Source organism: Manacus candei, unplaced genomic scaffold (assembly GCF_025592945.1).
Source record: "Manacus candei isolate 608988 ecotype Guabito, Panama unplaced genomic scaffold, ASM2559294v1 h1tg000088l, whole genome shotgun sequence".
Taxonomy (NCBI): Eukaryota; Metazoa; Chordata; class Aves; order Passeriformes; family Pipridae; genus Manacus; species Manacus candei.
The window spans coordinates 3,436,338-3,461,331 of NW_026138136.1; the positions used below are offsets into that span (position 1 = coordinate 3,436,338).

General features: G+C 38.9%; 1 protein-coding gene across 1 annotated transcript in view; it reads right to left on the reverse strand.

Moving 5' to 3' along the window:
• The window catches only part of TEX10 (testis expressed 10), a 52,066-nt gene extending 27,327 nt beyond the window's left edge, over positions 1 to 24,739 (reverse strand). Inside the window, exons 1-9 of the mRNA XM_051812707.1 lie at positions 24,624 to 24,739; positions 21,411 to 21,599; positions 19,895 to 20,601; positions 14,330 to 14,573; positions 12,181 to 12,293; positions 11,139 to 11,377; positions 8,199 to 8,334; positions 4,808 to 4,983; positions 3,852 to 4,029 (exon numbers count right to left, since the gene is read on the reverse strand). Coding sequence (XP_051668667.1) covers positions 3,852 to 4,029; positions 4,808 to 4,983; positions 8,199 to 8,334; positions 11,139 to 11,377; positions 12,181 to 12,293; positions 14,330 to 14,573; positions 19,895 to 20,601; positions 21,411 to 21,590 — 1,973 coding nt within the window. The 5' untranslated portion in view covers positions 21,591 to 21,599; positions 24,624 to 24,739. The remainder of the gene's footprint in view (positions 1 to 3,851; positions 4,030 to 4,807; positions 4,984 to 8,198; positions 8,335 to 11,138; positions 11,378 to 12,180; positions 12,294 to 14,329; positions 14,574 to 19,894; positions 20,602 to 21,410; positions 21,600 to 24,623) is intronic.
• Positions 24,740 to 24,994: the final 255 nt, after the last annotated feature.

Below are 24,994 nucleotides of genomic sequence, written 5' to 3' on the forward strand. Positions count from 1 at the left end.
TAGCAACCAAAAACACTGAGCCCAACAAAATGGTTTCTCTGCAACTGTTACACTACACAGTTTGGTATGTAAACAGCAGGCCTCCACTTTCTCAGGCAAACAAGGTAATCTACAAGAAGATGCATTTACAACATTTAATACATTTCCATATTAAACAAAAATATTTGTCTTCCAAAAAGTGCTCAAAAAATAAGCATATGCCTCACTAGCCCTTTAAAACCATTATGAAGTAGCTCATCTGCTCTATTAATGTAGAAAGTAGGTGCAGAGAGATTGTTCGCTCGTGTCGTTCCACACCTTTCCTCACCTGTTTTGTATGACTTATACCCCCAAACCCTGGCATGCTTCCATCTCTCAGAATTCTACCTGCCTGGATTTACTGAAGTTACATACATCCCAGATCCCACACAGTGGCACAATGCAGGCATTGGAGGAGAAGAACAGAGAAATTAGAGCCATGACAACACCTTCTGTCCCTTGGTTTCACCTGAAACTCAGCAGCTGTAGCCATCGCAGTGATCCCAGAAAGCAGCAATGTCTGTTCATTGGCACAGGGATCAAGATCAATTAGTGTAAATCTGGTCATGTTCGTACCAGCATCCAAAATGGGGGGCTGCATATCACCTTTCTTTTCAGAACAGTCTCTGGTCTGTGCCAATTGGTAAAACTTCAGCAAATATAGACCAAAAGCATGACAGAAACCATACCAATAATTTTAATAGTATAGATAACCAACCTCCCAGGCTCAGAAACCTTCCCATTATATATGGAAACATTGTCAACATTATCTTCATTCTCAGCACATAGAGCCAACTGTGGCTCACCTAATGAGCTCCTACAGACTGGCTATTCATTTCACCATTGCAAAAATAAGAAGTAGAAACTATTGAATATCTTCAACATTAATTTCTGATCAACAAAAAACTCTAAAATTTAACATGCAAAATTATAACTTAATGTTACCACCTGACATCATCACAGGGCTGTGGTTGAGTCATCTGAATACATTCACTATTAGTTTCACAGTTCACATACACACACACAAAAGCTATGAGTTCCTTGAGTTTCTGGAATAACTGCAAGTCTTATTATCATCTATATGTAGTCTCAGTGAATTCACCTTAATGTAGCTTCTCCCTGACAAATAAATATATATGGGTATATACGCACACTCTCGGATGTGTGTGAAAACACACGTCTTCTGCCAGCCAAAATAACGCGGGAATAAAGGCTGTTAAAGAAATTAAGAACAAGTACCAAACCCTCTGACACTCCCAAATACAATCTATTTAAAGCCTGATGGATAAGCAGGTGCCATAGGAGAACATAAATTTACAGAGAGCCCACCCGCAGCAAAGAAAACAGGGAATGTTCCGGAAGAGAAACAGCGCCATCTACCGACAGCACCAGGGCACCCATAAATGACATCTCCCGAAGGACTGATTTGGGAGAGTTTCTCTATGCCACACTGTCTTAATCTAAAAGTACAGAAAATGTTCCACGAACATTTCTGTGTTCTGTGGCACAGAAACGTGGAGTTAAATACACTTTTGTTATAGTACCATTCATTTCCCGACTTGAAATTTTAGGTCCGAGCATCTAAAAGAGCTGTAAAAGATGACCAGTAGCTACCTAGTCCCTCTACTTCCTTCAAGGCTTTACCCTCTGACATCCACGTCTGACCTGATTATTTTAAATGTATCCAGTGAAGTATATTTATAACCCCTTCCTACACAGCCTATTTCAGTATGTATTTCTGCTTTTATAAAATTTTGCTAGCACTCAAACCAAACATTCTCCTGACATTTAACATCTGTTTTCTAATCCCGCTAAAACTGCATTCTCCCATTCCTTTTCAACAGCCTGTTACACACATGGCTCCCACTCCTTCTCAGTCTTATCTGCCTAACAATACCAATTTTTTAGTCATTTTCCACTATCACAATTTACAGACTATCATTCTTTGCTCTTCTTTAAACTCAATCAGGTTTGTCCATGTCATTATCTAAAGCCACAATACTGGATACAACAGTTCAGCTTGGCCTTTCTAATAAGAGATAGAAAATTAGTTCATTTACACTGTGTGCAATAACAGGTTATGAAGCTCAAAGCCCAGCTAAGGTTCGTATCCAAAAAACCTACTACCGTTTCCTTGACTGTACAACTTATTTTCCAACAAAAAAAGAAATACCAGACTCTTCTGTTCTCGAGAAGTTAATATTTACTGTTACTTATCTCCCCATCGGTACATTTTTCTTTCACCTGGTTACTTCAGCTGGACTCCTTGGGTTGATTATCTACAATCTTTGAATCCAATTTAAGTTTAAAACATGTTCCAAATACCATAAATTAAAATCAAAATACTTTCTTTCCATCTCTGAAAAACAAGAATTCACTTCTCCTCCTCCTCCTCTGTTGTCAGAATGTAACCTACTTTTGGTAAGAACACCATGCTCCGTCTGCCACTTGCATCTTCTGCCAAAAGGGTCAAATGCCCACTGCCCACCTGCAGCTTTCTGATAATCTTTAGAAAATAGTCAAATTATTACCACAAAAATCTTCCACGCTGAAGATATGCTAAGATCTAAGAGCAAGATTAGCACCTGAGTACTTTTTACTGACTTTTTTTTCTTACAATTACTAACTTTGAATTAGTTAGTTTGCCACTGAGTTTCCAGTATATGGCAGAGAACTTTTCTCTCTTAAAAATAAAATTTGATGTCCACCTCGGCAAAATGAGACAGAATCTCACTTCTATAGTGGTAATGCATTATATATAGAATATAGATTTCATCACCATCACTTCACATTAGTCACCTTATTCACCTGTTACACAGCTAATACGAGCAGGTCTGCACTTGACAGTACATCGTTTAAGTTCTAAAAAGCATTAAGAATCACTGGGCATAATTCATCTAAGCTTAATTCCTGCCTATTTATCCAAGGTTCGACAATATTGACCGATAGAGAAAAACAAGTATATTTTTCCGAGAAGCAGCAAAGCAAAACACCCCTATGAAATCTCAGCAAGCCCTCCACTCACTTCAGTGGAACAGCAGCCTCTCTCCCTGACTTCACAGGCAAACATACTCTCTTTCAACCGAAAACAAAAAAAATCAACAGCGTGAATAATCTCAAACAAGAGAGTTGCCAAGCAACTATGATTTGGCTATTTAGGTTTGGTAATTGGAGAAAAAGCAAGTTTTAAGAATTTGAAAGGAAGTGGAACATGAGAAAACACATTGATTGGGTGTTTTTCACTATCAATTGTGTCGGGTTAAAGTATTTAAAAAGAAAAGCTGCAATCAGTGGCAGAGTAAAGACCTCTGGTGATGGTATTCTGGGTAGAAGGTGCTCAATACTGCATTGTCTTACAGGTCTTACAGGAGATAAGCTGCTGCTGTTTTGCATCCTTACTGAAAGAAATCAATATTACAAACACTAATGTTTGTATTTAGAGACAAAAATTCTTGTTAGACTTCATTAATATGCAAAGACGTTAAAGTAATATGGATAGATGAATATGGCACTTAATTACATGGTTTAGAGATGGACTTGTCAGTGCTGGCTTAATGGTTGGACTCGGTCTTAAAGGTCTTTTCCAACCTAAACGATTCTATGATTTTCTTCTCAAGAATTTGAGACTGAGAAAATCGGTCAGCGTAAAGATAGAGTCGAAGTGAAAGGCTAGGAGCAAAGCCTGACCGAAGCATTAACTTTCCTCATGACGTCAATTCTTGCACAATACATTGATTTTTTGTGGGCGAACCCCTAACGAAGGTCACGGTTTATGAATAGATATTCACGCTCAGGTTTTTTTTTAGGTTAGAGCCACGCGCAGGAAGTCGTACCTCATGTGCAGGATGCCAATGAGGGTGGCGGCAAGGTCGGAGGACATCCTGCCCATGATGCAGCAGCGGCTGAGGCAGGCGAGCAGGCTGGCAGGCAGGCAGGGCAGGAAGTACACCAGCTGCACCAGCCGCCGCTGCGCCTCAGCGGGCAGCAGCACCAGCGTGCCCTCGAGCGGATCTGTCAGCACACAACACACACACAGAGTCAGCACCACGCCAGGACGCACCACCACTGCCCTGTCCAGCTACTCTGAGCTACTTGCCAAAGGGAAGACAATATAACCAACACCGAAGAGAAAAAAAAAAGGAAAAATATTAAAGCAATACTAGCCTAGAAAATAGGAGGCTCGGGGGGGAACGGGCTTATTGCTATCTAAAACTACCTGAAAGGAGGCTGTGGCTAGGTGAGGGTCAAGTCACCTTTTTCTCCCAGGTAACAAGTGACAGGATGAGAAGAAATGGACTTAAGTTGTGCCAGGGGTGATTTGGATTGGATATTAGGAAAAATTTCTTCACTGAAAGGGTGATCAGGCATTGGAACAAGCTGTCTAGGAAAGTGAAGTCACCAGCCCTGGAAGTGTTCATAATATGTGTGGCACTCAGGGACATGGTTTAGTGCAGACTTCGCAGTGCTAGGTTACTGCTTGACCTCTATGAACTTAGAGGTCTTTTTCAACCTAAATGATTCTATGATTCTTTGATAGACTGGAAACATTAGATTTTGTGTATCAGATTTAAGTCCTGCTAACTTGAACTAAAGATCTGAATCTTTTTAATATCCTTTAGTAAACGACATGCATAGTTCATTTTAACCTTTATTACAGAGGATAAACCCATCTCCAACCCCCACCCACAGTCTTGATGTTCACCTAGGAAATGGCAGGATTTTCCATGCATTACAACCTCCCCGCCAAGTGAGGGACAAAATTCATTATGCTGTAGTGTAGAAGTCTTACCGTATATTCGAGCAGCAGTGGCTTGTAAACTTTGCAATAATTCCTTGTTTGAACGAGAAGCAGCGGAATGAATGATATCAATAAGTTGATTGGAAAGCTCAGGGTTTCTCAAGCCAAGCAGAGCCAGTTGCTGAGGTAAGCCAGCCAACCATCGAGACAAAACTTTACTTCGACTTCTAAAGAAAAAGGGAAAAATAATAAGACAAAACAACAAAACCCCCACAAACTTCTCTTTCAGTCTTGAGTGAGTTGCTTTTATTTATCCTTTCTGGCTCAAACTGAAACAATCATATAGATCAATCCTATCTTTCATGGGCTACAATTTCTCTGCCACCCTGGCCTATCAAATCAAGCATCATTTATAAATCAAAAGCGTTTCATCAGCTTATTACTAAGGGGATGATTACAGGAAAAAAAAGCTGCCAAGTACAAATCAGGAACTTCAAAGTAGGTCTCTGAAGATGTCAACAAGAGTAACATGATGACGATGATACAAGTTTATTTCCCTTTCAAAAGACAGGACAAAATCCTCACCACAACTTTTCAAGGAAATTAAGTAGCCATGACATAAGAGGGAAGGGCCTTGCATAGAGATATGAATTGTTCAACAGTAGGAAAAGCCTGGAGAACAAACAACTGAAGTGGGTGAGCTGGAGGTGGGCTCAGATGTCTCAAATCACTTGACATGCAAATAGTGTAAGGGAATAAAACATTTGCTCCTCTTCCCACAGAAAAAAGCAGGTGCTGGTATCAAATGAAGCCAGAAGGAGCCAGGATCAAAAACAAACAAAAGGAAGTTGGTCTTCAGACAGCTGAGTTTTGTCACACCTTGACAGAGGATGCTGCAGTTGCTCTTGATTTAGACCAGTCTAAGGAATGATCAGAAAAGCTCATGAAATAGGCACCCAGTGAGTGATACTAAGAAGTCCCGAAGTGTGGAAGTACAGTCTTCAAATGGTTGGAAGCTTAGAGTACTACGGACAAGTAATTCTTATCTTCTTCCTATAGCAAGATACTACCAGTATAGATATCCATATGTGCACACACCCACACAATATATGCATATATACACACAGTGACTACACATATGTGTGCAGTGATTAAGGGTTAAGAGAACTAAAACATCAAGACAAAACTTAATTCTGAATCTTGTAATAAATTAAGGTTTTTGTCACAAGGCAACAACAGATCAAAAGTTCAGATTTTGCCTTTGAATCAGATACACCTAAAAAATAAACATTCACACAAAAGTTCTTGGACTATGCTCCAATATGAATTCTGTTCCTCTTAGACTGCTCTTGACAAGCTTGAGAAAAAAAAAAAGAATGAGGAGAACAGTCACAGAAGGGCTGAAGGAACTGTGACGTCAAACTGAATGGAACAACATGAACATCATCCAGAATCCACAGAACAGACCACATTTTGAAGAAATTTAAAAAAAACCCACTTGTTTCTAAAGGAAAGAAATGGATCCGTACTGTACACAAATATTGTCTTAAATTGTTTTGTCAGACACAGGTGTAACTATACTTTTTCGCAAAAAATTTTTGAGATGTCACTCTTCTGTTACTAATAATATCACAGTTCCATGTAGAAGGTTAAGAGGAACAGCAAGAAAACTACCGCTATTTGTGATGTCTAAAGATAGAAAGTTAGAGCTATCCAGATAATCACATGAAACTGAATGAGATGCTCAAGACTTCCAGGTAAGTACAGAAAACAGTAGTTATGTAACCTCGGGGAAATTAGTCAGTATGAAAAAATCTCTTTTTCACTCTAGATGAAAGGAGAAAAATAAGATATTCCCAAGGTTTTTTCTCTATCTTTTGAATTCCACATGCTTTTTATAATGTTCAGAGCATAGCTTTGGATATTTCTGGCTGTAGATCCAATTACATGTAGGCAGGCATTACCACAACACAAGATACAACAAAGCAAAGAAGTTGCAGAAGTGAACTACTTTCCCAAAGCTTCACTGTGGTAGTGGATGCCAGGACTTCTGGGAGTCCTGACCTTTGATATTTTTACCTAGTAGCAGAAACAGGTATCATGGGTATGATCTTACCACATGCCTCAGAAAGTCAACTGTGCCCTGGGCTGCATCAAAAGCAGTGTGGTCAGCAGGTTGAGGGAGGTGATTCTGCTCCTCTACTCCATGCTGGTGAGACCCTCACCTGGAATACTGCATCCAGCTTTGGGGTTCCCAGCAAAAGAAGGACATGGACCTGCTGGAGCAAGTCCAAGGAGGCTATGAAGACCATCAGAGGGCTGGAACACCTCTCCTACAAAAACAGGCTGAGAGAGCTGGGGTTACTCAGCCTGGACAAGAGAAGGCTCTGGAGAGACCTTGGAGCTGCCTTCCAGTGCTTAAAGGGGACCTGCAAGAAGGCCGGAAGGAAATTTTTTCAAGGGCCTGTAATGATGGCTTCAAACCGAAAGCAAGAAGGTTTAGATCATCTATTAGAAAGAAATTCTTCACTGGGGGGGTGGTAAGGCACTGGATCACGTTACCTAGAGAGGTTGTGGATGCACCATCCTTGGAAGTGTTCAAAGTCAGGTTGGATGGGCTTTGAACAACCTGGTCTAGTGGAAGGTGTCCCTGTCCTTGGCAGGGGGGTGGATCTAGATGAACTTTAAGGTCCAACACAAACCATCCTTTGATTCTAGGATCTTACATCCCTTTGCAGTTCCCAAACAAGCTAAGATTGATGCAGCCTGATCTGTGTTTAAGGTTTTTATGTAGCTGGAACTAGATGACTTGGCTGAAAAATACCTACCAGAAAAGTTAAGATTTGGAGACAATCTGGACACATCTGACGATGAAAAAGTGTTATAACAGTAATATAGAGAATGATCTTCTCTTACTTGAAGCAAGACAGATATCTAATAGATGCACGAAACTGGGAGCCCAGAACGACAAGAACACTTTCTTAAACCTGGTCTCTTTGGAACCACACACCCAAAACAACAGAATACTTTTCTCAGAGAAAATAAGTACAAAAGGCTAGACAGGCTCTACCAGAACCAGCAAAAGCACTAAGTCACAAGTCCATGACCACAAGCTGCAGTAGTGGAAATGCTCTATGGCTACAGCTGCACACTCTTGACACATCTACTGACCACCACACAGCCGGAAACAATGAGCTTGCAGCTGTGTACTTCCAGTTAAATTTTCATCATGAAGATCTAACTAGTACTTTAGCTAAGACAGACAACTAAGATAATACACATGTCCATCTCACAGAGTACCCAAACTTTCAAATTTCAGCGACACAGTGTCAAAACAGATTCAAAATGAAGTTTTATAACATCTACATACAAATTCAGTATTCTCACTTCTGAAATAAATATGCTATTTTGAAATGAAAAAGAGTATGCAATTTTTTTTTACCTGATTCTTTGACTCCTCAAATCTTCTTTTTGGTAAACTCTGCTAAAAAATTTCAAAAGCAATGTACGAACTGGAAAGAGGAGATTCCTTTGCTGGTATAGTGTATATACTGCTTTTATCAAGGGTTCTGTTGCCACTAGAAAAAAAAAAGTATAAAAATCTGAAGTAGTAGTTCTTAATCTTCTGACTTTATACATACATAGAAGAGCTATTTTTATCTACAGCTGTCTACATTAAACTCCAGAGGGAAGTACCAAAATGTTTTAAAGTAACCACTTGACTGAATTCTAAACCATTGAAACACCACCTTCTTGTGTAGCTTGTGAAAGAGCCAGACAAAAGAATAGAGACAACGTGTGAGTGAAAACTTCAGAACTTCTTGAAGACAAAACAGTGCACAGGTTTGCGTGGTAGCTGAGAACCAACAAATTCCTGCTTTCCACAGCTATCTCCACATCCTTTTCCCCTAGTGCAATAACCTCCCAACAATCTTCGCTTTACTCCTCACCTATGCTCCCCCAAACCTCACTGTCATGGTGCTTTCAGTTCTCTCTGTACTATCCCTTTGTCCCTGCTATACACACTAACCTTACTAGCTCTCCCTGTCTCTGAACCAGCTGGATCCAAGTTACCCTGGCTAATTAATCAGAAAATACGTACCTCAAGAGGCCACTGGCAAGACACTAAATTTTTTTTTTATTGTAATGGCTCATTTTTAATTTTGCATTGTCTTCTAAAAAACACATACCCTTCCAGGCCTTTATATTCCCCAATGTCAGATAGGTTCTAAACAAATTAGAGTTATTTTTTTTGCAGTACCATCTGACAATACAAAGTACAAAATTTCTAGAGCACCATCAGAAAAAAAAAGGAAGTGTCTTTTCCTCAGAATCACATAATGGTTGAAGTGGGAATGAACCTTGAGGTCATCTGGTCCAACTTCTGAATATCTTCAAGGATGGCATTTGGTCACCCTAACATGAAAAGTGTGTTCCCGATGTTCAGACAGCATCTCCTGTGTTTCAGTTTGTGCCCAGTGCCATTTGTCCTGTCACTGGCACCACTGGAAAGAGCCTGGCTCCCTCTTCTTTGCACCTTTACTTCAGATATCTACATATGCTGATGAGAACCTGAAACTTCTTATCTCCAGACTGAACAGCCCCAGATTTCTCAGCCTTTCCTCACAGAAGAGGTACTCCAGTGTCTTCATCATCTTCATGGTCCTTTGCTGGAATCTTTCCATATATCCACGCCTCTTTTGTACTGGGGAGCCCAAAACTGGACACTTCAGGAGTGGCCTTACCAGTGCAGAACAGAGAGGCAGGATCACCTCCCTCAACCTGTTGTCAACACTCCTAATGCAGCCCAGGACATCACCGCCTTCTTTGTGCAAGGGCCCATTGCTGGCTCCACCTGGTCCTTTACTGCCAAGCTACTTTCAGCTGGTCAGCCCCCAGCATGTACAGGTACATGCTTGTTCCCCCTCAGGTATATGACTCCACACTTCTCCTTGTTGAACCATGAGGCCATTTTTCCAGTATGTCAAGGCTGTATTTTCTCTCCAGATAGTAGATTAACTGTAATCTGACATCTGGTCAGGTTTTTAGTACTGCACAAGGATTATGTTGAAGGGATGAGATAAACCATTCATACAAATAGATAGAGATTTGTGAGATAACCAATTTCTCACTGAACCTTTACAGGATCAGCAGAGAAGATCCATACATATTAATCTTTCACAATTTAATTTAAACTCTTTTTAGTGTTCACTTATTTTCTGGATTCCTGAGGAAAATTATTGCACTAAAATGGCCAGTTGGGGTAGAAAAACACAAGCCATTATCTACTACTTGGTAAAAGTTTGGCTGACAAAGTTAAAAAAAATAAATCAATGTTTCATTACAAGGAAAAGCCTGAAGTATCTGATTTATCAGTCTGACAATAGTTTGGAAACTGCTCTCCTGAGCAGCAACTCCTCTACCTTAGCTCAGCTAGTGAGAAAGGCTCTGACTCTCGATTATTATTTCCCTTCAACACAAAGCTAAATTTGAAGTGCAGATAGGAATGATTAGTTATTATCTTTGTCACCAGGGACATAGGAATAGACAGATTCCCAATTAAAATGGATTTGGAAGGACTAACTGCCAAAATATATTTGAGGGACATTTGACATTTTTCATCTTGCAACTCTTAACAATGAAATCTGTTGCTAAGGGCAAAGCATTTTCTATAAACTATTTGGTTGTGTGGCTGTGGAATTCACTTCTATCAGACCGGTAAGACAAAAGACTACTGCCACTTTTAAATTTACTGAAAAATTCCTTTCTTAAAGAATTTCTATTTCAACCACTAAATAGACACCGTCTCATTCGGAATATAGCCAAGTAGTACTTAAAAAGAAAGAGGTAAGCCAAAATACTGTACTGATCCTGCGAGTCACAGCTGGAAATATTTTCTCTTGGAAAAGGATTCAGATCAAATACCTTGGAAAAGATTCAACAGCAACTTCCATCAGAACTACCCTGGCATTTTATACCATCAAAGAACTGGAATGGTCATCTGACAGTACTGAGTCTACCAGTTAATGATTTTAGAAAAGGTTTGGACTATTAAAGTATCATGCATCTCTACATCCTAGTAATTACTTCTTCAACATAAAGCTCATATTCCCATTTATAAGAGTATCTTCAGAAGTAAAAACAGGAAACAGGTACAAAAATATATTCATACTTTGCTTATCAACAGTATGAGAGCACTCCTAAAAATAAAGTTTTCAATGCTATACACACAGGGATATTACCATGAAATTCAATTTACCTCTATGACAAAATACATTATGATGTAACAACTGAGGATAAGCTGCAGCGAGCTGAAAATGCTAGAATAATTCAAGCTCTTTGTCAGTGCATAATTTTGTTTTTCAGAAACTATTCATCTTACCTTTGTTTTGCTGTATTTGCATTAGTCTCCAAGTCACACCAAGCAATCTGTTCACCTGTTTGCTATTCAGCTTGCTGCCATCCTGAAGAGTATCTGTCACAAATTTCCTTATCATGTCCAGCCAACCAGAGTCTGTCTGAAGAGTTGAAGTGCTTGCTAGCGAAACCATTATGTCACACAAGGTTAAGTTCAGTAAAAGATGGTCTACATTGTTTGAGGATGTCATACAGTTCTTGTGGCTAAAGGGAGGAGGGGGGGAAAACAGAAATATTAAAAAAAAATTATTTTTGAAATAAAAATGGACAGCAGTTGATACCTCTTGTGCACACACCAGTGTTCTCCATAGACTGCAAAGGTGCAGAATTATTTCAGAACACTTTGCATGAATATAGTCTCACATCTGAGAGCTGAGAGGGGAGACAACCTGCTACTGGCCTGCACAGAATTGGTGCATCTACTCTGATAACCCAACAGTGAAAAAATGTGTAAGAGTTTGGCTTCTCCTGTTCCAGTACTGCTTTGCCATATAGGAATACCACAGTGTGTCCTATCTCGCCTCCTAGCTGTGCTTACCCAGCCCTGTAATGCAACTCTAGAAGACTGCACATGAAAAATAATGTTTGAACTATGCTTTCATGTAATTCAGCAGTCAGCTGAAGAAAACATGCAGAAATATGAAACTAGTTAGACTAACACAGCCATCATTCAGTAATATGCAAATTCCAGATCAAGAGTTCAATAAAAGAATATATTCAAAAAAAAAAGACTTCAATAATTTCCCCAAGGCAGCATTTCAGTTTCTACTGGAGGCTATTCAGATGACTTCCTATACAATACTTTCATAAAGAACAACCAAAACTTTCCAACTGAAAGCAATGCTACCTTCCTATAAAAACTTTTCTACAGATCTTCAACCAATACACAATAAAAAGTTTTCTTTTCCAACATTAAAACCTTGATACTCGATAAAGCATATGACTCACATTGCCTCAGTTCTCTTATGAAATTAAAAGCTGTTACATGATGTTGATTTTATTCTTACCCTTTGAATGACTCTTTCTTTTTGTGTTTTACTGTTTCTTGTACAGAATAAGGAAAATGACGCATGAAGTGGTGCTTGAAATCAACAAGGTAATTCATTCGAAGCCATAGTTCCTGTTAAGGAAAGCAGATGATAGACAGAAAACATGGTAGTAAGTGCAATACATCAACACAATCATTTTCCAAAATCCATTACTGGAATGAATAAAAAGCAGGAATATCAGCTTCTGTTTCCAAATTTTATATATATATTTACTTTCAGATGCAAATGTGAAGTCCTGTGCATGAACCCACAGGTCCACAAAACAAGGGAGTGAAATGATGATGTAAATTAAGCTGAGCAACATTTAATCCCAACTGGACCAGTATATTTTCTTAATGTAGATATATGCAATACTAAACTCAGTTATAGATGTGATTTGAAAATGCCTTTGTATCAATTTATCAGTACTTAAAATCACAGTGAAATCTGATTAATTTGCAGTGACTGTCCTGAGTTTTCCATTAAGATACATTCCAATACTGCTTTTATCTTTCCCTACCATTTATGTACTTGTACTTGAAAGCCCACTGACAAAACAGTTTTCAGTAGAAAAGCTATCCTTACAGAAAAAGGATTCAATATTTTAAAACAATTTTACTTTGTGGGTTAGCAGACACTCATAGTCACCATTCTACAAAGTGTCCAGCAAAATTCACCTAAAAAGCCTGCATTGCTATCAAATTTATCAGGTAGAATAATCTTTTAGATATTCAACTATTAAGAACAGAGGATGTCCATTAAACTATTTCAAAGATCAATAGCTTTCCACTAAGCATATTCAGAGTAGTTTTCCACTTTGGCCTGTAAGCCCAAGAGCTATTAAATAAGCAAAGCTTTCATTTCGAAACTGAGCCACTTGAATGTATTTTGTATATAAAGTTCACTATACAGAAAAAGACAAAATAAACCATTTATCTTATCTAAAATGAAATATGCTCCACAAAAACCAAGTTGTATGAACCTCAGAATTTTTTTCCCTCCTCAAACATCCTAAGGTTATAACTCAACTGTGTGTGTATCCAAAACAGTTCACATCTTGACACAGGAGCACATCTTTCATGTGACCAAAATGCAGGCACTCTATGGCTAAGGGCATTAGCTCTGCAGTACCCTTAAGAAAAAGGCTAGGGGCAGTAGTCTGCCATAGACAATTACCTGGCCAAGTCCCTGCCTTTTGCCTGCTTCCAAGAGGCCCTCTAGGAAAGAGGAAAAGGAACAAGGGGAACAGCATATTTTGTTCAGACACGCTGAACATGTATGTTCAGACACACTCAGGCCACATATGTTGGGTAACTTTAGTCTAATGTAATGATTTCACAAATATTTTCCAATAAGCCATCTATGTGTAGTTTTTTGTTTAGCAAAGGAACCTACAGTTGTATACACAGGTAAAGCAACGAGTTGTCAAGACATTCCTTCCAACTACTCTCAGTAGCCAAAAAGGAAATCATGTTCTCTTTTCAATATGCAAAGTCTTTGGAAGAACAGCAAAAGTTAGCCCCCCCCCAAAAAAAAAAATGAATTCATTTATCAGGGTAAAAGACAGAAAATAACTAGGTCAAAAAAATTCACAAATATTTTCCAAAATGCTTATTTAGGTTTTGATTTGATGTCTTATGATCCTACCAATCATGACACAGCAACACAAATTGCACCAAGCAATTACAGGATCTCACACCATCTTTACCTCCTAGCTTTCCAACCATTTAGGGTTTGTTCATTTCCACCCACACATAAAAAAATGTTTCAACACATAGAAACAAGGAACAAACAACTCTGTTCTACACTTTGTTCAAAATTATATTCTAGAGGTTATCTGGGAGACAAAATGCTCCTCTTCTCCAATATCACTTACAGTTTCAAAAGCTTTTGTGCTGCAGTCTGTCAAGGAGGATTCCTAGAGACTATAAGTGAACTCATTGCTCAGTTCAACAGATTCTTTTCTAGAGTAAGAGACTTAACAAAATCCAAATTCAAATTCTACTCAACACCTAGGCTTTTTCTCTCCTAATAAAGTATTTTCACTACTTCCAATCACCAAATCACTAGTCCCTAATCAAAACAAAAAGAAGTGTCATCATTATGCCACGGATCATTTCTCCCTTACCATTTTGTATGTTTCATCATGTCGCTTTGTGAGCTTCCACAACAAATGTATTATACTAAGCACTTGCTGCATAAGCTGCTGAGATTCTGATTCCAAAAGGTTTCCAAGAATGGGAGCTGATTGTGCAGGAGATGCTTCAATCCAGCACTCAATCAGTAATGGAATTATTATCTCAATAAAACCTTTCAAGTTTTCAGCCGAGGACAGGCCTTTTTCTGCACTGTCCATTACACTTGTCAGAGACCTAAACAACAGAAGCAAAAAAAGATAAAAGATAAAGATCACACCTCTAAAAAAAAATTACAGTAATATCACTTCCCTGATTTCTCAATAACAGGAAAAATTACTTTCTTAACACATTAAATTTTTTGCTGGCTTTCTTGCTGGATATTTCAGTATGGAAGAAAGGGAATTCAAACCATTTACAACAAACCTCCCCGGTTTCTCTGCAAGTTTGTGGACCTCTGTAATAACTTCTTAGATTTCAGTATTTCTTTCCCCATTGTTATATGCAAAGTCTATTAAGTGGAGAAATATGATTTGCATTATCATATTACCTTCAAGCAACAGGTAAGAATTCACTGTACTCAGCACAACAAAATATAAAAAAATCTTCAAGCTCCTTAAAGCAAAATAATGGAACTGACTAGAAGGTATTGTCAAATGCATGAGGTTTATTACAGGTAATAACGATCTCCAGCTATAATAAACACAATGGTTTTCATATTAGTAGGGAAAAAATATTTCTGCAAAAATATAACTTTGGTTCTGACCTGATGTTTAGCCAGAATGCTCTGGAAAGCAACTAGATGGAAAATTATTAGAATTATCTGATAAGATCATTTAAAGACATTAAAAAAATGAAGATATAGTCTATAATAGTTTTGATTTTTTTTCTAATTCATAGCAGGGAATTCCTATCATAACATACATAAAATTGGTACACTGAGCCTCCTGTTAAATTCCTTTCTATTTCAGTGTTCTCCAAGTGATTTTTCTTTACATATACACTCAAAATAGGATCTGAAAACTATTTGCTTTCTTTATACAGACACGCTGAGAAATTCTGTTTACAGTATTTTAATTTCATATTGGATTGAAGGAGGTAAAGCAGTTTTCCAAACTCATCCTGTCATTTCTAAATTATCCAATTAGTTATATCCTTCTATGAAGCTACATTTCTCATGTTGTTGCAATCATCTACAAAATGCACGTAAGAGAAAATTTTATTCTGTCATTTCTCTCTGGTTGAAATTGGTATCTCAAGAAAATGACTAAAACAAAAAAACCCCTAGGTTTTAACAAACTGTAAAAGGTGAAGGAAGAAGGAATAAAAAGAAAGTGTGAGATAAATACAAGCTCTTTTTCAATGCAGGCAAGATAGAAGAATTTAAAGCTCCACAAAATAAATGGACAAGCGAAAACATAACTGGTCATAAGAAAAAAAATATTGTTAGCACTTACTACAACTATCAGCTATCTTAATATTTTATACAGTTTAACATTAGCTGCAGCAACCAACATATCTAGTAAATTTAAATCAGTTCATTTGTCCCTTTTTTGTTGCTTTATGTCCCTTCTATGCTGCAGACACTGCAACAGACACCAGTTTCTCACAGTAAAGAGTTTAGGATGAATGCTTCTATCTTACTTTTTAACTCTCAGTCATCTTAAGACACAGTAGACCAATCCCACCTTCCAGTTATAACCACAATGAATTCTAAAGCATCACTGGACAAGCTAGTTGATGCCAAGACTATGATCTCATTGAAAAAGTGCAGCTGTCCTGTAAATGCTATGCCATGACAGGATTACACACCCAGCTGAGAGTCTGAAATGTCAGTAATTGGCTGAAATGGTTCTGAAGTAGTAGTCTTTCATAATTTCTCCACAAAGAATACCTGATATTACAGCAGAACTCTGAAACTCAAGCAATCTATTTCTGGAACACAAAAATCTCCCCATTAAATAGTGAACAGGGCCTGAAACCTAAGAAGCTGGCAACACCTGAAGGTTCCTACAAAAGTGTAACACACACACTGTTTCAGTACTTTTCTGAAACAAGTAATGGAAAATGGAAGAATTCATGCCAAAAGAGATACTCCCTCCCAGCTGTTGAAAGCATTTGGGTAAGAATACTTAGCTCAGTTTTCATGCACTCTTGAAAAAGCAGCCCCTATCTCTCAAGATAAGACTATGCCACACATTCAAAGTTAACAACAAAAGCGGTAAATAAAATCTAAGTGCCAGTAACAGATGATGACAAAATATAAAGTAATCTATCCAGTATTTATTTGATGAGTACAATATCCTTAGCAATACAGGTTCACTGGAACTGGGAAGGTTTGATGTCAATTAATCTTTTTGTCACATATCTGTTATCACTATTCTTTAACAGTAAGGTGGCTCTTAGAAACACTACAAAGCATATTAGCTTCATATCAGTATGAAATACTATTGAGAGGGGTTGCAAAGTGTTTGCATACCCCTTAAGATGTAATTTTTCTTTAAAATGCCACTACTTTTATAAAGCAGGACCAAACAAATGAAAAACGTGTAAAATATCTGTCATTTGACTAAGAACATAAAAATTCAGCAAAGCAAAGTCGAGAAAATGTAAAAGAAACAGAAAATAAAGAAACAACTTGTTTTCCTTAAAACAGGAAAAGTAACTGGAAGTTCGTAAGTTTTTATGGCTTGCAATTTAAGCCAGGTTACTGTCCTTCTTTCCTGTGTGTACTGCCAATTGCAGTGAACACTGAGTACTGCATTTTCCATTTCTATCTGATGTACACGTCACACCATACAGGTATTGAATATGCTTCCATTTCGGCCTCTCAAGTCTTTGCTTTTCTCTCCAGCCTCCTTTTGCCCTTTCTTAGCAGAATCTGAAGGTCTACTGTTTCTCTCCAGCACCACTTCCAATCCAAAAAGTTGTGAAGGCTTTCCATTTTTCCACACCTGAAATGAGTTTGATGCAAAAACAGCACAGTCAGCACATAATGCAGAGGATACATTCTGACAGTCTCCTAATTCACTGCAATTTTAATTTATACACAGTAGGAAGACCTAGCACACAACAGAAGATAATTAAGTCTTAAGACTTGCATCACTGAATCACCCAGCATTCGAAACTCAGAATCTATCCTTTTTATTAAACATTAATACCCCAAACTGATTCTGAAAATCTCTTTTCATAACCACTAGATTATCAATGAGGTGTCATCCCTACCCAATGAACTTGCAAGATTAGAAAGATACAGGAACTTTAACAATCTAGCATACTGTTATGGTGTTTGGAAGCCTACTTTTTAAAGAATAAAGTTGAAACTTACTTGCAGTATTAGTGATGAGGCCATCAGTATGCACACAACACTGCAAATAGTTACTTACAGTTTGTGACTTCTTTAAACATACACACACACACACACATTGTCTGAGTATTGCACCTCTTATTAGAATTAATTTCTGTCCTTGCAGTACTGGTCACAGCAAAGGCCTGGGAATGCCCATAAAAGGCCACAGTTGGGATTGGAAGTGAGAATTAAACATCTTTAGATTATTAGGAAAGTTTTCAGTGGCAAATACAAAAACCACCACGGTAACTTTTCACCACTGGAATTGCACACATAACCACTAAAACAAGCTGTACTGGCCCTTTGTGAAAAATATAGCAAAAATACACAAAATTGCAATAAAATGAGAACATTTTAGTACCTTCTGCAGATGATCCTTCCATTTTCTATTCTTCTTTTCTGCTGCCATCCACTTGCTTTGCCAATCTCGCCTTGGATTCTAGCCATGTTTCCTTATATTCTTCTGGCTCCTTCTCATGCTTGCAAACATCTTTTTGAAAGTATTTATAACCAGAAGTGGATCACGACGTTTCACCAAAATCTAGTTCCTCAGAAAAGCGGAATCCAGTTCAGGTGATACCAGATGTAAAGTTTACTTTCCTAGACCTTGGATACAATGCATCTTCAGCTATTACAGGGCACGGTATATCACACACTGCATATCACTCAGGGCACAATACAAGAATCCTCTGATACACAGTGGTCCACGATTGTGTGCTTCTGACTGCAAAGATGAAGTCAATAAGGCTGTTTTGTGCTCAGCACTGAACCCTTCCCCTGCTTTAAGTTGGCTTCACCAGCCTAGTTTCCAGATAAAATTTTACCTGCAGCTGATACTGCTGGTCATGACTGAACACACCTATGCTAAAAACCACTTTTATGAGAATAAACTGCACATTTTACTGAGCTTAGTAGGTTGCCTATTCTTCCCACAAGTAATGCTACCTACAGAAAGGAAACCTAGGAGAACACTAATGGATGGTCATGTCTGTCTCTCCATGACAGAGATGGGAAACACTTGCTAATTCAGGCTAACACCTGTGCTATTCAAACAGAACACCTCTCCTCCTGCACTTCATCTATTCAAAAATATAAGACGGACATAGCAATGGATTAGGCAGTGGGGTTTATACCCTTTTTTTGCCACTGATCTCCTAGATGAATTTGGGATTGGAAGTGACAGAGTTAAACATCTTTAGATTATTAGAAAAGATTTCAGTGGCAAATACAAAAATCACCAGAGCAACTTTTCACTACTGGAATTTCACACATAACCACTAAAATGAACCTTTTATTCAGTCTTCTCCAGCAGTCAAATAAAGATTGTGGTTTCTCTTCAAACCACCTTGGTATCTACAGGTAACAACTAACCTGCTTCCATTTTTCAAGCCATTGTTCCAGGTCTCCTACCAGCAGGTATGTTAATATCTACAGTAATGCATATACATGAAGATGCCAACCTTTAAAAAGTACCATAAAGCAGGATGGGAGGTTCCTCTCTAGCAGATGAATCAGAAAGGAGCAAAAGAAATAAAAACAATTATTTATTTCTCCTTTAACTTCAGCTCACATCTGTTTAGAGTACTACTAAAACCCACACAGACATTTCTGTCACTAAGCACACTACACTTTCTTCCATATTCATCAGCCTATCTCAGATGAGACATCTTTTATCCACAGTGAAGGTATAAATCCCCATGATTAAAAATATCTAGAACTGGAAATTCAGCAGAACTTCATACCACCAGACACTTCTTACCATGCTGTACTTTTTAAAAGGAGCTATAGTCAAAGAAAATAGACTTCTAAGCTTATGATAGACTCTTGAAGGTAAAAGTACAAAAGTTCAGTAAAATTCATTATCATAAACAAGTTTACATTTAATGTAAAGAAATTTGCCTGCTTGTCCCTAGGTCTGTTGGATATCCTGCAACAACCTGCAAGTAGTCAGTTTGCATTCCAAAAACACCCTAATAGAGTTGGTCATCCAAAACTGTTACGAATAGCATAAAATAAAGCTTTTATAATTGGAAAGTTCATGATATACACATAGCACAGTTACCTGCTAGGTATTTTCAAGCCTGTGCAGTAAGACTGCACATTACATTAAAGGTCCTAAAATACAGCTAAGGGACAATCCCAAAACAAACAAATTAAATTGTGATCACGAAATTGACATTAATTCCCAAATTAGTTAACATTTTCTCACCTCAGTCTAAATGATGAGTTGATCTTTGGTCGTAAGCCACCATTTTCAAACAGCTGTATATGTTGCTGATTATTTGCATGGAGCTTCCAACTTATACAAATTGGGTTCCTCACAGAATGAGGGCTGTCCTTTTGCTCTTGAAGCCCTTCATCCTCTATTTCACTGGATCCATCTACCACTGCTTGGAGAAACTTTTTGAGCCTGGTAAGTACATTCAACCTCCACTGCTGAGAAGTTACTCTGCGATTTGGGTTAACAGAAAGCATCCAGGAAAGTTTGTCCCTGCTTTTCAGTTTTTTTGAGAGTTGCTGGTGAGAAATAAGCTCTACAAAATTCTTCAACAATATAACACTGCGGTCTGTAAGAAGAGCTGGGTATGCTTCCAATAAAACGTCCAAGACTTTCAATGAATCTTCCTGAATTCCCTCACTGATATGAGTCATGGCACTAGAGAGATGGGCACTTACCAAAGGAAAAAATGGAGCAATCTGTTCCGCTCTTATTTTTGAAGCCAAGAACTGCAGCAGGTGAACAGCTGCTCTTCTGACACCAGAATCTTTGTCTGTAAACACAGCTGCCACCTCACTTATTATATTGGAAAGGTGTGCATCAATTACAAATGGATACTGAGACAGGAGGTCTTTGAGTCCAAGAAGTGCATTATGCTTAACCCCAGGACTATAGTGATGCATCTGTGAAAGCAGATCCTAAAAGGAAACAAACGTACATACTTGTTATCATTATTATTTGAAACTCTTTAAACTTCCCCAACTATTTCCAGCTCATTTTTCTTAAACACTCAAAAAATACAGAATCTATTCTTATGATGTACTGCTGTTCATAACAGCAAATATGTTGAGAACAAACACAGAATTAGTTTAAAGCACAGCAATGAACAAATCATCAGAATTCAATGACAGGAAAAACAAGATACTATGACTTGTCCTTCAGGTCATTAGATACTCCTCATTCTTAACTTTATGCACAACCCTACTGACTCAAAAGTGGGATGACCAAAAGTAAATCCTCTCACTCTTGTTCTCGAAAGTAGAACTACAAAATCTCAGCCTCAACAACTTTCTTCAGTTTAAGGAGAGAGCTGCAAGAGACAGAAGACAACGCAAAGGAAGGAAAACAAAACCACCACCACCCCCCAAGAAATACAAGATTCTTTAAAGCATCATTTCAGGAAGTCTGCTTCTTAAAACCCTGCCTTTAAGTTACAATCCAAGGGTTTCAAAAATTGAATGTTAATCCTAGACACTTATATCAATGTGCCACTGGTTTTCCACACTGATGAAAACCTTTCCCTTGGGTTACGTGATCCAGCAAACTGAGTCATTAAATTCACGGGTCAAATTATTGTCAAGGACAACAAGGCCGTATTCAGATACCCTGCTGGAGTCTTTTTAATTTTTTAAAAATAAATATTTTTCCTAAACTCTGGTAAACCTAGTAAACCCAGATAAATGACAAGTAACTTTCTGTAATTTCAGAATGCAATGCCACACTATACCTTGATGTTAAGTTTTCTATTCTGTGTAGGAAGCACTCCATCTTCTTTAAGCTGCTCTGGAATTTGTATGGCCTTTGTTTTGAAGGTAGTATCAGTTGCATTCTCTAGTTTAGGCTTTTTTTTCCCAACTTTAAATTTCACTTTCTGGAAATCTTCCTGACGTTTCCTTTTTTTAGTCATTCTGATTCTCTGCAAAAAAGATATTCAGAATTTTAATTTGATAATATACACAACAAAAATAACTCTTCCACCGAAGAGCAGTAACTTCCTAACAAAGGTTATTGTTTTTATTCTTTTTTCTATGCATAAACTAGTGTCCACTTCTGAGACAAGATGCCAGACTAAACAGTCACGCAGACTGATTCCGTGCAGCTGTTCTTCTAGTGTCCTGAAAACATTCTGCTGCTCCTTTAGCTGTCTTTGCCTTGAGAACTAATTCATTGAAAAACATCACCAAAAAATCTGCCACATCACCTGCCACTGCTTTATCAGATTTAAGTTGCCGAGTTTGTTTTTTTTAGAAAAGTTCCTGCCAACGAAGCAATTTTTTACATAATTGATTCTTGCCAAGGCAAGGATCTCAGCGAACTGCTTCGTTTCATTTGGACATGGCTTACCAAGTCCATCACTAACAGCACTGACTGCACAGGTACAATCATGGGTTTAATCAAGCCTTCACCAATAACAGCAGGACACAAACCTAAGAAAACTTCCACTATACACTGAAAAATCCAGTCTGTGCATTTAAAAAATGATAAAAGGAAGGAGGGGGAGTGAGGGAAGAGGTTAAATGGGCACATATAGAGTAAAAAAAGACTGGGAAACAAAGTCATATTTAATAAGGCATACGAAATAAGGTAGTCTTAGTCACTACACTTTTAAATTGTACAGATATACTAGAATGGAGGTACAATAACCAAAGTAAATTAAAACCCACATAAGTTTCTAAATGTTTTTTGGCTTTGATTCATCTGCTTTGATACCGAAATACTCTTATTTCTACCAGGTTAAAAAAACCCAAAACATCAACACACCAAAAAGCCCCTATAAACACTACACCACAGGTTCCTTTATTTAATCTTCTAAAATAAAAAAAAAACCTAGCAAAAAAAATCCCCAGTCCAACCCAAAACCCCCAACAATACAGCTGATCAAACCCAGAAATTTCTAAATTATATATCCAAGCAGTGATTCTTTTCTGGTGGATGTGATCATTATTCACTCTAGAATTCTAGAAAATAGAATTCTACAGCTGGTTTTCCCAATGGACCTCAAGCTGAAAATTTGTCCTGTATTAGAATATTTCATATAGACATCATCAGGATAATAATTCAAGAATATTTTAAGTTAAACTGTAATTTTCTATTCTTTTAAAACAATTTAAACAACTGATTACACAAAGATTTGACTACAACTTAATTTCTGCTTTTCGTATGCCATCTTAAAAAGTTATATGTAAGACCACTTTAACTAAAGTACAAATTTAGCATAAGTAACCTATCAACACAAAAGGTTTTTAAAAACTCAAGGGTTGGGTGCCAAAATAAAAGGGTCCTTTAGTGTCCCAACTATAACAATTATGGGTTTAGAAGTTTTTGATTTTTATCACATGCAACTTTTAGGAAAGAATTACAGGATTTTGCACTACTTGATATATAGAAATAGCTAGAAGCTTTTGACATAAATGTTATTTTCACTTACAAGGCCTGCTTTAATGGAGATATCTAGGAAGCCTCACTCTACAAGATGAAATGTTTGGCTCCCAATTAGCATTAATAACTTCACAATACAGGTGTGCACATGCCTGAACAAAGTCAATTAAGTTCTTTTAAGGGATGAGGTTTAGAAAATATACTTTCTTCTACTAAAACAAAGCAGCACAGTTTACCTTGCAATACATATTCTGGAAATAAATTGGTAATCTAAGCCTATTCATTTACAATTCATATGTAATACACTAAATAGAGAGATAGAACAGTTACAAAACTAAAGCCTCGCAACCACTGTGTGGAAAGACATCAGGAAAAACTGTATACAGCTGATGAAACTATGTAAATATTTTACTGAAACAACTGTTGTTTTTCACTTCAACCCTATCTCGTGAGAAGTGATTGTGGGAGCTGGGCCTGTTTAGTCTGGAGAAGACTGAGAGGAGATCTCAATAGTGCAGATGCCTAGAGGACAGTGCCAGGCTCTTTTCAGTGATGCTGAGTGCCATAAACCAAACCACAAGAAGTTTCATCTCAACACGAGGGAGAACTTCTTTACATTGAGGGTGAGAGAGCACTGGAACAGGTTCCCCAGGGAGGTGGTGGAGTCTCCCTCTCTGGGGATATTCCAAACCCACCTGAGCATGTTCCTGTGCAACCTGCTCTAGGTGACCCTACCCTGGCAGGGAGTTTGGACTAGATGATCTCCAGAGGTCCCTTCCAACCCTAATTAATATGTGATTCTGTACATTTTCACTTGGCCCACCTCCAACATGACTGAGCTGAGTGCTCCTAATAGTTTATGCACTAACGTGGTTTTTACAACCCAGAACATTAAAACAATCTTAAATCGATGCACGCTTCCTTTAACATAAAGCTGTGCACGGCACTTTTTAGAAGCCACTTAAGGTATCGCTCAGTCACCCAGAGAAACAGAGAAGAACCAAAAGGAGCAACTGTTTCAACTGTTATTTCACTGTAGTGAAGGGTCTGGAGAAGAGGAGGCTCAGGGGTAACCTTATCACTCTCTACAACTACCTGAAGGGAGGTCGTAGCCAGGTGGGGGTCAACCTCCTCTCCCAGATAACCAGTGAGAGGACGACAGGACACAAAAAGCTGTGCCTGGGGGAGTTTAGGGTGGACAGCAGGAGAAATTTCTTCACAGAAAGGATGATGAGACATTGGAATGGGCTGCCCAGGGAGGTGGTGGAATCACCGTCCCTGAGGGGCTTAAGGAAAGACTGGACATGACATGCCGTGGTGGTGTTCAGTCACAGGTTGGACTCGATGGTCTCAGAAGTCTTTTCCAACCTAATTGATTCTGTAATTACTTCCTCGCAGCTCTGAGGCCGTATCCTTAGGGAACCTCTCTACCTTGTTCAAGCAATCAGGAAAATCCTGGGAAACCCGAAGGCAAGGCACACGCCCTAACTAAAACTCCTCCGACCCGATACGGCTTTCCCTCCGGGCGAGCTGTCTCCCCGCACAGGGCAGCGGTACTTACTGGCGGTCACCTCCCCGCGGCTCCCGCGCCGGCAGCGCATCCCCCGCCGCCGCCGCCGCCTGGACCGCACCGCGCCGCCCGGCCCGCGCCGCGCACGCCGCACCCGAGAGCCGGATCCTCCCGCGGGTCTAGGCCGGCACGCAGCCCTCCTCGCCGTCCCGGGACATCCTCTGGCTTCTTCCCCGAGCGCCGCTTCCCTCCGCCCCACTCCAGTCGCTCTGCGAGGCGTTCAAATAAAGGCGCGTCAGTGCCCGCCCGGCGCCGGGGAGGCCGCGGGTTGGGCTCCCGGGAGGAGCCGCCGCCGTCGCCGCGCCAGGGAACAGCCGGGGCTCCGCGGCGGCAGGAGAGGCGGGAACGGCGGCGTAGGAGGA